This window comes from Mytilus edulis, chromosome 6 (genome assembly GCF_963676685.1).
Source record: "Mytilus edulis chromosome 6, xbMytEdul2.2, whole genome shotgun sequence".
NCBI lineage: Eukaryota > Metazoa > Mollusca > Bivalvia > Mytilida > Mytilidae > Mytilus > Mytilus edulis.
The window spans coordinates 81597916-81613114 of NC_092349.1; the positions used below are offsets into that span (position 1 = coordinate 81597916).

Genomic DNA, 15199 nt, shown 5'->3' on the forward strand with positions numbered 1-15199 from the left:
TGGAGAACCCTCGCTTCACATTCCACAGCTGGCGCATTGTCGGGCAGGCAGGTTCTTCCTAACACTGAAGGTTGCAAGCTGACTTGCTCAGGCAGGAACTCAAAATTCTGTTTGTATGCTGAGTGTTTCTCAAGGGCCAAAATTAAATGATTTTTTAATAAATATTATTATCTATTCTAACTGTCTTTCTGCTTTAAGCCAGTATGATTTGCTGAGACTATATTTTGGTTTACACACAGAAACCCTTATATTTGCCTTGTTTGCAGTTTGTTTTGGAGCAGTTATTGGGTCTTTTTTGCTCATTTATGTGGGCTAGCTATCAAATTGCCATGCTGACTTTAATTGAGATTTGCTATATCAGGATCCCTCAACAGTTACACAAACAAAAGATTACACATCCTCCTACTGAAACTACAGAAATAATATTCCCACTATGAGACTACAAGAAATATATAATAAGAGTCTACAAAAATAAATACAATAGAACATTACAAGAAAATACAATATGAGACTACAAGAAAATACAATATGAGATAGCAGAATACAAACACCTTTGAAGTTTTGTATAAATATTTACTTATATGTAATATAAGTATTGTTTATACAAACAGAAAAGCCATTTCAGTTTACAAGTAATTAATTTTATGATAAAGATGCTGACATCATGGATGCAATTAATTAACATACATAGACCACTTGTTATATCTTGAAGTTAATTAGTCTAACATTTGACACTTTGAAGTTACAATTGGAATCTCACTAGGAGGCACACTAATCTTTTCTTAATCAGATACATGTCACAAACAATCACTGTAGGAGAGGAAAGCAGAATAAGATACCAGATCTCTCTAATATTGATTACACAATAAATAGTATATTATTTGAGGGTTAGTAGGTCAGTCTCCTCCCCCTGGATGTTAGATGTACCCAATCTGTGTGTAAAGCCAATTGCATGGTCTTTGTATAATCAGTTTCTTGGTTCATAGCAGCCTGACTAGTTGATGGAGTTTTACAGTGCTATTATTCAATTTACCTCCCACCTTCCCCTTCCTAACACCTTCAATATTGTTTCATGACTAGAGAAACAACTCAGCTTAAACTAGAAATATATATTTTTCTTTATTTCAGTTTCTCCTTAATGGGATTTTATCACTGGTCATTTCTAAAATTTCATTCATCCCCAAGCATTTCGGGGACAAATTTTATCAAATTTATTCCAGTGCCAGTTTGATAGACCCCTGCTACTTCACTAGTACATAGGCTATCCCCAGGCAGACCCTTGCACTACCTGGCTGTCGATGAGACGCCTAGTCCCATCACCTAAGTGGAGAACCCTCGCTTCACATTCCCCGGCTGGCGCATTGTCGGGCAGGCAGGTTCTTCCTTACACTGAAGGTTGCAAGCTGACTTGCTCAGCCAGGAACTCAAAATTCTGTTTGTATGCTGAGTGTTTCTCAAGGGCCAAAATTAAATGATTTTTTTAATAAATATTATAATTTATTCTAACTGTCTTTCTGCTTTAAGCCAGTATGATTTGCTGAGACTATTTTTTGGTTTACACACAGAAACCCCTTATATTTGCCTTGTTTGCAGTTTGTTTTGGAGCAGTTACTTGGTCTTTTTTGCTCATTTATGTGGGCTAGCTATCAAATTGCCATGCTGACTTTAATTGAGATTTGCTTTATCAGGATCCCTCAAAAGTTACACAAACAAAAGATTACACAACCTCCCACTGAAACTACAGAAATAACATTCCCACTATGAGACTACAAGAAATATATAATAAGAGTCTACAAGAAAATACAATAGAACATTACAAGAAAATACAATAGAACATTACAAGAAAATACAATATGAGACCACAAGAAAATACAATATGAGATAGCAGAATACAAACACCTTTGAAGTTTTGTATAAAGTGGGCCAATAATCAAAAATCTAAGTACATTTTTAGATTCAGCATATCAAAGAACCCCAAAGATTCATTTTTTGTTAAATTCAAACTAAGTTTAATTTTGGACCCTTTGGACCTTAATGTAGACCAATTTGAAAATGGACCAAAAATTAAGAATCTACATACACAGTTAGATTCGGCAAATCAAGGAACCCCAATTTTTCAATTTTTGGTGAAATCAAACAAAGTTCAATTTTGGACCCTTTGGGCCCCTTATTTCTAAACTGTTGGGACCAAAACTCCTAAAATCAAACCCAACCTTCCTTTTATGGTCATAAACCTTGTGTTTAAATTTCATATATTTCTATCTACTTATACTAAAGTCATGGTGCGAAAACCAAGAATAATGCTTATTTGGGCCTCTTTTTGGCCCCTTATTCCTAAACTGTTGGAACCTCAACTCCCAAAATCAATCCCAACCTTCCTTTAGTGGTCATAAACCTTGTGTCAAAATTTCATAGATTTCTATTTACTTAAACTAAAGTTATAGTGCGAAAACCAAGAAAATGCTTATTTGGGCCCTTTTTGGCCCCTAATTCCTAGAATGTTGGGACCAGAACTCCAGAAAATGTTATTTTTTGATAGTCTTCATATAAAGAATGAAAAAAAGAACAGCTAGAACATGTGGAAGGTTGACACTATTGGAATCAATTGTTGTTTAATGTAATTTCTTTTCTTTAGTTTAGGATTCAATTTAGACCAATGGAAGAGATCTGCATCTTCTAAATCTAAACATTCAATTAAAGTTGATAGTTAATTATCTAAAATTCAACTAGTTGAATTCTGTCATTTAACAACAACTACAATTATTTTTGAAATCTTAATAGTATACGACTGAACTGTAGGCTAGAGCCATTTTCCATTTTTTGCGACAGTACTCTTAAATTTTTTAATTTTTTTCTTAAGAAAGTTAGGACTGAAAAATCTATTCAGTTTTAAATTTCCATTGATAAAGTTCCCAGTTATATCTCTCATCACAGGGATACAGGTACTAATAAAAATAACAATATGATTGATGTAAACTGTGTGAAGCTTGTTTCCAAATCCTACATTTTGAAATATTTGTAAAATTTCATGAATAAATAGGTTTAAACTACAAAATGCAACATTTGTAATTTTTTTGTAACTATTACAATGATTATGTTGGTACACAAAATTTAGTTTAATGAAAGACTCCTTACCATATACTAAATGTCACACTTTAAATGTTTATTTTAGTGGATAATAAGCTCATAAATTGAGGTGCTCCTGAATTGGAGAAAGATTCTCAAAACAGAGTTTTACAGAAAAAAATGGAAAAGATCGTTTCTCTCTCCGATCTCATGTAGCCCCTCGGACTTCCTGTTTACTTTGAAAGTTGTTGACCTACAAATTAAAGTATTGCATGTTGATGTTTAAATCATCTACAGCAAACATCATTATGTTTAAATTCAACAAATACTATTTTTTAATAAGTGAACAATCGTTGAGAATGATTTAAATAACCGGGCCATTTAAAAAAAAATGAAGCAAAAGTGTGACATAGGGGGTCCAATTTCAAACTCAATATTTTTCATTTCTTTTTGTCTTACCCTATTACAGATACTTTAAATTTTATAATTCCAAAGTTTCAAGCAGAACGAAACAGACACATCGAATAATCTTAAATTTAATAACATACATCTCAAAACATTTGAACAGAAACCATACTACTTATAAACAAGTTTGGTAATAAAACAGTCAAGAAAACATCGCTCAAACCTTTTCCAAATGAAAGTCAATAGAATAAGAAAAATTTTAAAACCAAAATTTCCATCTTTTCTGCTAAATCATATAATAACAATCAAATTGAATAGCTTAATTTAAAAAAAAATAATAATAACTAGTGATTGAAGTTTTTGCCAATAAAAAAAATCTTAATATATTTCAGTTAAAATAGTAAACTTTGAAAGCCCTGAGTTTTTGTGATCATTTGGAAAAATAAAAATGTCATTTCATTGTACCGTTTTTATGTAATTGTATGTAGAAAAAGCCTTCTATTTTCAGTATTTTGTCACACTCCTGACATATGTTACAAAGATTGAAAAATGCTTTAAACTTGCACAAAAATTCACTTAACACATTGCTATATCATTGATTTCAATTACTGACATCTTTTGCCGTAGAACAGGACTTTCTTTTTAGGGCCATTTAAAAAAAATACACAGAAAGGCACCCAAAAATGTCAGGAGTGTGACAACTGTCTTTAAACATCTACCAAAGAATACATAGGACTTAAATATTTTCTTCTTCTTTATTTTTCAGAAGTGACTATTCCAAAGAGAAGAAAAAAAATTATTACAACTGTGATATGTTTATATCATAAATGTGGGAGTGCATTATATATGTCAGGAGTGTGACACTTTTTTTAAGACATTTTCTGTCAATTCATAATTTCACAAGGACAAGTCCCACAAGTTTCTTTGTGTTAGAAAGGTTGAAACCAAGTTATATTCCTATCATGTACCTCTTAAATGTGTTATTTATCATGATTGTTTTGGCACAATGAGTTTTAATTTGTATTTTTTTTTATTTTTTGTGCACAGTAATGCAAATTTATCAAAGGAAATAAGTGTGTACAACTATAATATCATATAGGAAAGTGAGGAAATGAATTTTGTGCAAAAAAGAACAATCATTTTGATTTAAAATGGAATATTTAAAGAAGTTTCAAGGATTAACCATTCAGATGTAATTCGTCACACTCCTGACATGAATTTAACAATTTAAGAAAAATATGAAAATTAGCTTTATTTTTAGGACAGATAATTGAAAGACAGCTAGTAAAATGAAGAAACTCTTGGTAAAACTTCCATTCCTTAAAACATCTACTAGATTTGCTGAAATTAGCAGGGCAAAATTTTCTAGAAGAAATGATTCAAAGAAAGAGACTTCGAAAGAGAGGACCCGCAAATACTGGCTGAATCTGAAATTAAACCAGATGCTCCGCAGGGCGTAGCTTTATACGACCGCAGAGGTTGAACCCTGAACGGTTAGGGCAAGTATGGACACAACATTCAAGCTGGATTCAGCTCTAAATTTGGATTGTGATTAAATAGTTGACACAGCATAGGTTTCTGACACAGAATGAATGTGTTCTAATGAACTTAAAATTTTTGTTTCTCTTAGAGCAATTCACTATGCTGTTGAATATTAATCCTCTCAAAAAAATGTTTGAAGAAATTTTCTTTTTTATTTATGAAATTTCAAATGAGAAAAATTGAACCCAATTTTTTTAATCACATCCCCCTTTCCCTTATTCCAAAACTAATCTCAATTAAAATTTCTAATGGAGTTTGCAACAATAACTACTCATTTAAATACATCATAAAATATTAAGATGTAAAAAAACTGCTTGTTATCACTGAATAGTAAAGATTATTTTAATTTATCAGTTGGTAGTAAAAAGTGAATATACATTGTATATTGTATATAACAAAGATTTAAGTTGATTCTGGACAAAGAAAGATAACTCCAATTAAAAAAAATCTTGCTATTGCACAATATTTTGCAATTAGATATTTCTTGCTTACTATTCTGGACAAAGAAAGATAACTCTAATTAAAAAAAAAATTGATATTTCACAATATTGTGCAATTAGATATTTCTTGCCATTGCGCAATACTGTGCAATTGAAAAGACTTGCTATTGCACAATACTTAATATAATAATTTTAGATCCTGATTTGGACCAACTTGAAAACTGGGCCCATAATAAAAAATCTAAGTACATTTTTGGATTCAGCATATCAAAGAACTTCAAGATTTCAATTTTTGTTAAAATCAGACTAAGTTTAATTTTGGACCCTTTGGACTTTAGTGTAGACCAATTTGAAAACAGGACCAAAAATGAAGAATCTACATACACAGTAAGATTTGGTATATCAAAGAACCCCATTTATTCAATTTTTGATGAAATCAAACAAAGTTTAATTTTGGACCCTGATTTGGACCAACTTGAAAACTGGGCCAATAATCAAGAATCTAAGTACATTTTTAGATTCAGCATATCAAAGAACCTAACTGATTCATTTTTTGTCAAAATCAAACTAAGTTTAATTTTGGACCCTTTGGACCTTAATGTAGACCAATTTGAAAACGGGACCAAAAGTTAAGAATCTACATACATGACAGTTAGATTCAGCATATCAAAGAACCCCAATTATTCAATTTTGATGAAATCAAACAAAAGTTTAATTTTGGACCCTTTGGGCCCCTTATTATGTTGGGACCAAAACTCCCAAAATCAAACCCAACCTTTCTTTTATGGTCATAAACCTTGTGTTTAAATTTCATAGATTTCTATTTACTTATACTAACGTTATGGTGCGAAAACCAAGAAAAATGCTTATTTGGGTCCCTTTTTGGCCCCTAATTCCTAAACTGTTGGGACCTAAACTCCCAAAATCAATACCAACCTTCCTTTTGTAGTCATTAACATTGTGTTTAAATTTCATTGATTTCTATTTACTTAAACTAATGTTATTGTGCGAAAACCAAGAATAATGCTTATCTGGGCCCTTTTTTGGCCCCTAATTCCTAAACTGTTGAGACCAAAACTCCCAAAATCAATCCCAACCGTTCTTTTGTGATCATAAACCTTGTGTCAAAATTTCATAGATTTCTATTAACTTAAACTAAAGTTATAGTGCGAAAACCAAGAAAATGCTTATTTGGGCCCTTTTTGGCCCCTAATTCCTAAAATGTTGGGACCAAAACTCCCAAAATCAATACCAACCTTCCTTTTGTGGTCATAAACCTTGTGTTAAAATTTCATAGATTTCCATTCACTTTTACTAAAGTTAGAGTGCGAAAACTAAAAGTATTCGGACGCCGGACGACGACGACGACGACGACGACGACGACGACGACGACGCTGACGCCAACGTGATAGCAATATACGACGAAAATTTTTTCAAAATTTGCGGTCGTATAAAAATGATCAGAGGAAGTTGGAACATCTTAAAATAAAAACTTATAAAACCAAGCTAACAAAAAAAGGCTTAAAGAAAGAAGAACTTTGAATCCCAAATTTGATAAACAATATAAAGAAAAACAAAGGCAGTGGCAGAGAAACAGTAGAAAAAAAAGAAGATTGATAAAAAAGAAGTTGGGTTGAATAAGGACTTAGAATCGAACAAAAACAGCTCAAAAATTCAAGTGAGAACAGATCTGTGACTGTGTCAGATTCCAGATCTACAGTGAGAAAACCTGCACAACACACAAGAAAACAATTGCCACAAAACAAAAATGCTTATAAATGATCTCTTCGAGAAGGCCCTTTCTTCTGGGTGTAGCATTTTTAATGATGTGTTTCAAAGTACTCGTCCAAGCATTTTTGTTTTGTGGCAGTTGTTTTCTTGTGTGTTGTGCAGGTTTTCTCACTGTAGATCTGGAATCTGACACAGTCACATCTCTGTTCTCATTTGAATCTGAGCTGTTTTTGTTCGATTCTATATATATATTCAACCCAACTTTTTTTTTATCTTTCTTCCTTTTTTTCTACTGTTTCTCTGCCACTGCCTTTGTTTTTCTTTATATTGTTTATCAAATTTGGAATTCAAAGTTCTTCTTTCTTTAAGCCTTTTTTTGTTAGCTTGGTTTTGTAGTTTTTCATTTTGTTTAAGATTGTCCAACTTCCTCTGATCATTTTTTAATTTCAGATTCAGCCAGTATTTGGGGGTCCTCTCTTTCCAAGTCTCTTTCTTTGAATCATTTCTTCTAGAGAATTTTGCCTGGCTTATGTCATCAAGTATAGTGGATGTTTTAAGGAATGGAAGATTTACCAAAAGTTTCTTTATTTTACTAGCTGTCTTTCAAATATCTGTACTAAAAATAAAGCTGATCTTAATATATTTCTTAAATCGTTAAATTCATGTCAGGAGTGTGACGAATTACATCTAAATGGTTAATCATTGAAACATCTTTAAATATACCATTTTAAATCAAAATAATTATTCTATTTTGTACAAAATTCATTTCCTCACTTTCCTTTATAATATTATAGTTGTACACACTTATTTCCTTTGATAAATTTGCATTACTGTGCACAAAAAATAGAAAAATGACCAATTAAAACTTATTGTGTCAAAACAATCATGATAGATTACACTTTTAAGAGGTAAATGATAGGAATATAACTTGGTTTTAACATTTCTAACACAAAGAAACTTGTTGAACTTGTCCTTGTGAAATTATGAATTGACAGAAAACGCTTTAAAAAAAGTGTCACACTCCTGACATATATAATGCACTCCCACATCTATGATATAAACATATCACAGTTGTAATAATTTTTTTTCTTCTCTTTGGAATAGCCACTTCTGAAAAATAAAGAAGAAGAAAATATTTAAGTCCTATGTATTCTTTGGTAGATGTTTAAAGACAGTTGTCACACTCGTGACATTTTTGGGTGCCTCTCTTTGGTGTCCATTAAAACAATAAAATGTGTGATTTAGAGCACCAACATACCCTTAATTATAGTGCTAATATACCAATACAAACTTATTTCCCATACTGGCATTATTGGACTTTAAAACATGGTTACAAGGAAGCTTTAGTTTTAAAAGTGTCATTTTTTGAAAGACTTTATTTTTTGTACATACCTTCACAATAAAGGTCAGTGATTACTTATCTTAAAATTTTATTGGACAAAATTACAAAAATATTTAAGACTAATAATGTAGCAACTACCAGAAATATTTCAGTATAGCATAAAAACGATCCACCTTTTTCAATTCTACTTTGAAAATTTCTATTTTTTTAAATGTCACGCTAAAAGCGTCACTCTCCTGACAAAAATGGCCTGTTTTTAAAACATTTCTCTGCAGTGGTTTGAGATATCTTCATGAAACTTGGCATGCAGCTAGTCCTGACTATCCTGCATTTTATAACACCTGTGTTATAATTCTAAACTTAACTAATTTAAAAATATACCACAAAAAGTAAAAAGCTTCATTTTTTTTTAAATGGCCCAACCAGTGAAGGATATCCCTGCTTATGCGTAGTGTGGCATTCCAACAATGACGTCACTATAAAATATAATGTAGGTTGGATATATTTAGAATATCTCGTCATTCTGATTTTTCCGGATTGTAAAAGAAACGTAAATAGTGTAAAGGAGAGCTCGATATACGATAATTTCGAGAGAAACAGAAGGGAAATGTGTAAAAAAGTGTTTAAGGTCAATTTATTCATTTGTGTCTCCCCATCTCATCATTCTTAGTAAGATTTGTTGGGGGTTTTCCACACTATAAAAACAAAATGAATGATGTGAGGGAATGTCACTCTGGTCAACCCCATTGGGGATTGACGGCTTGAAGCCGTCTTCCCCAAAAAGTACTGAAATCTTACGGGGTTTATGATTTATGTTAAAATAAGGCAATAACTGCATTTGTATGCCACAAAAATATAAGTTTGAGTATTTTAATTCTGAAATTATCTTGATTATAAAAAAAAATATTCTTGAGGCATTTAAAATAATAAATTACAAACAAAATAGCATCAATTTTTTTACCTAAAGAAGAATAATTTTGACAATTTTGTACAATGTGAACAACATTTTAGTATATTTTCTCAGATAATTTTTTATTTTCATGAAAAGCAATCAATCCTTAACTTTTAAAAGTGGAAAAATCCAATTGCAGTCATTGATTTCCATTAAAATGAAGAAATAATTGCATTCTTTGTTAGTCTTGTATGATTTTTAATTTTAATTTCTTGTGTATAATTCTGAGTTTAGTATGACGTCCATTATTACTGTACTAGTATACATATTTTTAGGGGCCAGCTGAAGGACACCTACGGTAGTGGGATTTCTCGCTACATTGAAGACCCATTGGTGGCCTTCGGCTGTTGTCCGCTCTTTTTGAAAAACAGTCAATCTTGAAGTACAACATGTACAAAAAGTACTGAAATCTTATGTCGGTTTATGATTTATAATAAAATAAGACAAAAAACACATTCTTATTCCACAAAACTAAAAGTTTGAGTATTTTAATTTTGAAATTACCTAATTCTAAAAAAGACTTATCTTGAGGCATTTAAAATAATAAATTACAAATAAAATAGCATACATTTTTTAACAAAAGAAGAATAATTTTGACAATTTTAAACAACATTTTAGTATATTTTCTCAGATAATCTTTTATTTTTATGAAAAGCAACCAATCCTGAACTTTTAAAAGTGGAAAAATCCAATGGCTGTCAAAGATTTCCATAAAAATGAACAAATAATTGTATCTTGTTCAACAAAAACAAAAGTTTATGCATATATTATCATTCAAATATTCACATTTGATACAAAATAACTTATAAATAGGCATTTTTAATGCCTGTTTGCAATTAATGTGGCATTATTTCAAATATGAGAAGAAATATTTGCATTTTAGGCAACGCGTAAATAATTTATTATCATTTCCCTGAAAGTCATCATATTTGAGGAAAAGCAAACAATATCCTGATGTACAAAAAGTACTAAAATCATACAGCGGTTTATAATTTTACATTGAATTAAAGAAATAACTGCAATCTTATTCCAAAAAAAAAAAAAATTGCAAAAGTTTACAAGAAAAGACTTAAGACTTATCTTGAGGACTTTAAAAAAAAATTACAATTAAAATTGAATTAATTTTTACCAAAGAAGAAATTAAGTTGATCAGAAACCATAATTAAAACATCATTTTTAATCATCACAAATAAAGCATGCGTCTTTAATATCATAATATTTTTACTTTCATCTTCTAGTGACATAACATTGCTAAATATAGTACTTATTTTAAACATGGAAGTTATATTTCAATATTACTTCCATGTTTTAAACGACAACATTTTACCTGGTACGATAATATTCTGAGGATATGGTTATTATGCAGTTATGTTATTTATTTAGCTAAAATCTAAATAGAAGAATATGAAGTAATACATATGATAAGTGAAAAGTTATTTTTATTTTTTTATTTGTTATTGCAACTAAGTAGATTACAAATTAACGCATAAATGTGTCTTCATGAGGTCAGCGTTCATCGAATGTAAACACTGTAGAGTTCCGTTTGCATAAGAATTTTAAATATATATGTATCCGTCCGATTGGTGCATAAAATTAATGTACTGATCGATCGCTGACCATTGTCACAGTTACTTTCACATAGCTTGTTTGACTTTATCTGACAAATTCTATGGGTCACCGATCACTCATCAATCAGTCAAACATCCATCACCGATAATTCACCTATCAGTCAAGTTCATGTCAAACAGTTACGCCGACTGTACAGAGGGCAATCAAAATGTTCAGCAATTAAAAATATGACAGAATATATACAAGTACCTGCTAACACAGGGCAATCAAAATGTTCAGCAATCAAAAATATGACAGAATATATACAAGTACCTGCTAACACAGGGCAATCAAAATGTTCAGCAATCAAAAATATGACAGAATATATATAAAGTACCTGCTAACACAGGGTAATCAAAATGTTCAGCAGCGGGATCTAGATTGACAACATGTATTGTTCTTTTGATGACTTCTGCATGTTTTACCATATTGCTGCAGTATGTAGACTGAAATATAATAATGTTGTATAATACATTGCATAGTTTTATGCAAATTTGTCAATCAAGATTCACACTTTAGTTCCAACTTTTTAACATGTTTAAATTATATTACTTTTCAATATAAGAAACAACTGCTTCACAAGGTACAAACATAATTAAGATCTGTAAATATCAATAAAAATGTGTATCGTAGTATGGTTTTACTTCTGTTAAATTTAAAAACTAGGTTTTGGTAAAAAACTTAGAACTAGAGGGTCCAAGGACCCTGTGTCGCTCACCTGATATTTTTATTTACAATTGTTGCATGATAAATGCAACTGTTGTACTGTCGTTTAGTTTCAGAGATATAATACTAAAAAGTGCATTTGAAACCTATGTTTAATTTCAGCCATGTGGGCAGGCAGGGTCATCATACACAGTGGTCCCTGGATATCCTAGTGGTGATTTAAACCAAGTTTGTTTAAATTCAACAGTTGTTTCAGGGGAGAATTTTTGTAAAATTTATCTAACAAGAAATGCAAAGTAATGAGAAAGTTGTGAAGTAGTTTTGTTGTTGCGCAACCCCCCCCCACTTTGCCAAAAAAAAACAAAAAGGTAATAAAAAATTATCATATAAGGGCAATCTATCCTATTAATGATTTCTGCAAAATTCAGTTGATTGTGCAAGGGTTGTATAGCCAGCTGAGGTCTTTAAAAACTCTCTTTCTTTTGTTGTTGCAGATAGATCTTGACCTGATAAGCAATTTTACCACATGTCAGATTTGCTCTAAATGCTTTGGTTTTTGAGTGATAAGCCAAAAACTGCATTTTACCCCTATGTTCTATTTTTAGCCATGGCGGCCATCTTGATTGGTTGGCCGGGTCACCGGACACAATTTTTAAACTAGATACCCCAATGATGATTGTGGCCAAGTTTGGTTTAATTTGGTCCAGTAGTTTCAGAGGAGAAGATTTTTGTAAAAGATAACTAAGATTTACGAAAAATGGTTAAAAATTGACTATAAAGGGCAATAACTCCTAAAGGGGTCAACAGACCATTTTGGTCATGTTGACTTATTTGTAGATCTTACTTAGCTGAACATTTTTGCTGTTTACAGTTTATCTCTATCTATAATAATATTCAAGATAATAATCAAAAACAGCAAATTTTCCTTAAAATTACCAATTCAGGGGCAGCAACCTATCAACGAGTTGTCCGATTCATCTCAAAATTTCAGGGCAGATAGATCTTGACCTGATAAACAATTTTACTACACGTCAGATTTGCTCTAAATGCTTCGGTTTTTGAGTGATAAGCCAAAAACTGCATTTTACCCCTATGTTCTATTTTTAGCAATGGCGGCCATCTTGGTTGGTTGGCCGGATCACCGGACACAATTTTTAAACTAGATACCCCAATGATGATTGTGGCCAAGTTTGGTTTAATTTGGTCCAGTAGTTTCAGAGGAGAAGATTTTTGTAAAAGATAATTAAGATTTACGAAAAATGGTTAAAAATTGACTATAAAGGGCAATAACTTCTAAAGGGGTCAACAGTCCATTTTGGTCATGTTGACTTATTTGTAGATCTTACTTTGTTGAACATTTTTGTTGTTCACAGTTTATCTCTATCTATAATAATATTCAAGATAATAACCAAAAACAGCAAAATTTTCTCAAAATTACCAATTCAGGGGCAGCAACCTATCAACGGGTTGTCCGATTCATCTGAAAATTTCAGGGCAGATAGATCTTGACCTGATAAACAATTTTACCCCATGTCAGATTTGCTCTTAATGCTTTGGTTTTTGAGTTATAAGCCAAAAACTGCATTTTACCCCTATGTTCTATTTTTAGCCATGGCGGCCATCTTGGTTGGTTGGGCGGGTCACCGGACACAATTTTTAAACTAGATACTCCAATGATGATTGTGGCCAAGTTTGGTTTAATTTTGTCCAGTAGTTTCAGAGGAGAAGATTTTTGTAAAAGTTAACGACGGACGACGACGACGACGACGACGGACGACGGACGACGGACGACGGACGCCGGACGCCAAGTGATGAGAAAAGCTCACTTGGCCCTTCGGGCCAGGTGAGCTAAAAATCTACTGATTTTTTTCAGAAACAAAGCATTGCCTAACAATGTTTTTAAATGATCATACATACATACCTGAAGCTCGTGACCTTGATACAAAAGTTTTAAGAAAAAAGCTTATATTGTTATTTATGTTATAGTCAAGAATATATGTCTTTTGGTAAGCTACTTAAAAGTAAAATAACAAAAAATACTGATCTCCAAGGAAAATTCAACTCAGAAAGAACCTTAATATCAAATGGCAAAATTTAAAGCTCCAACACATCTTACTTATTTACTTTAAACATTGAATGAATGGAAACAACTGACATATTCCTAACTTCAAAATGTAGAAAATGGTTTTATAGCTAGCTAAACCTCTCACTTGTATAAAAGTTAAATAAAATTCTATAATATTGAATGAGTAAACAGACACAGATAATTTCTGCCTAATTGGGTGACCCAAACCATGCACACAGACATGAGGGTAGTCAGACCATACTTACTAATGATGTGACTGTCAAGGGAGAGCCAAAAATTCAGTCACTGAAGTTTTCTACCTGGAAATGTTATCGATGCACCAACCTCATGCCTCAGCAAACTTTATAGGTTACAAGTGAGAAACATATATTGACACAGAGATATTAAATAATGATACAAATAGTAGTAATGGGGGTACCTTCATGATAGATAATGGTAAAAATTCTTGCCAAATGAAGTTAATGGTAATTTTTAGTCCATGACAATAAAATGTACACTTTCTTTTAGCAGTCAGGGGACTTACTTAAATGAGTGATTTTCTAAATCACTGATTCAAGTAGCATTATTTCCATAAAGATTGGAATTAAGAGTTGTCTTTCTTTAATAATCACCTATTTAAGTAGTACAAAGTAATCACTAGAACAAGTGATTTAATTTATCATACCTCAATTTCATTCCCAAAAATCACTTCTTTAACTATCAATATTTTAATAACCCCCACTAATTTCAACATCCCCGAACAGTGAAATTTTTATCCGAACAGTAGAATTTTATTACATAATCTGAAAGATGAAACCTTGAACTTTAAAGGAAAAATACTCCCACTGCTGGGAAAAATCTGTCAAGAAAGTATCAGTTCATTATGTAAAGCCATTATAACAGCATTTTTTCAACTAAAATAGAATTTGCAGCTAAATGATAGCATCAAAGGCATAAACCTTTCCACTTCAAAGAAGCAAAAAATACATTTTTTTTCAATTTTACTAATGAAAAGATATTATTTAAACCTATGTGTTTGAAATTTTGGTAAAACTACAAAATTACAATTGGAGACAAAGCTTCAAATTTGCTACTCATTCAGGGGACTTAATGATATAAGTGATTTTTAAATCACTTATTCATTATTTAGTCCCCTGAATGTTTAGATGATAAAAAATCACCTGAATTTGACGAATCTCACTAATTTATTTCAAAAATAATGGTAACGATAATTATTTGAGACATCGGACGAATCACTGTAAGGACATTTTGAGGAATCACTGTAAAATTTTAACCAATTTGACATTAACAGTAGCTGAAAATGACCGTTTGACACATGACAGTAAAGTGCATTACCACCCTCAGACATAGTTCTGATCTCA

At 31.5% G+C, this 15199-nt stretch overlaps 1 protein-coding gene across 2 annotated transcripts in view; it reads right to left on the reverse strand.

The window, feature by feature from the left end:
- LOC139528640 (GPN-loop GTPase 3-like) overlaps window positions 1-15199 on the reverse strand; it is a 35950-nt gene that overhangs the window by 20003 nt on the left and 748 nt on the right. For both annotated transcript variants that reach the window (XM_071324714.1, XM_071324715.1), the window contains exon 2: window positions 11424-11532. In XM_071324714.1, coding sequence (XP_071180815.1) covers window positions 11424-11532 — 109 coding nt within the window. The remainder of the gene's footprint in view (window positions 1-11423; window positions 11533-15199) is intronic.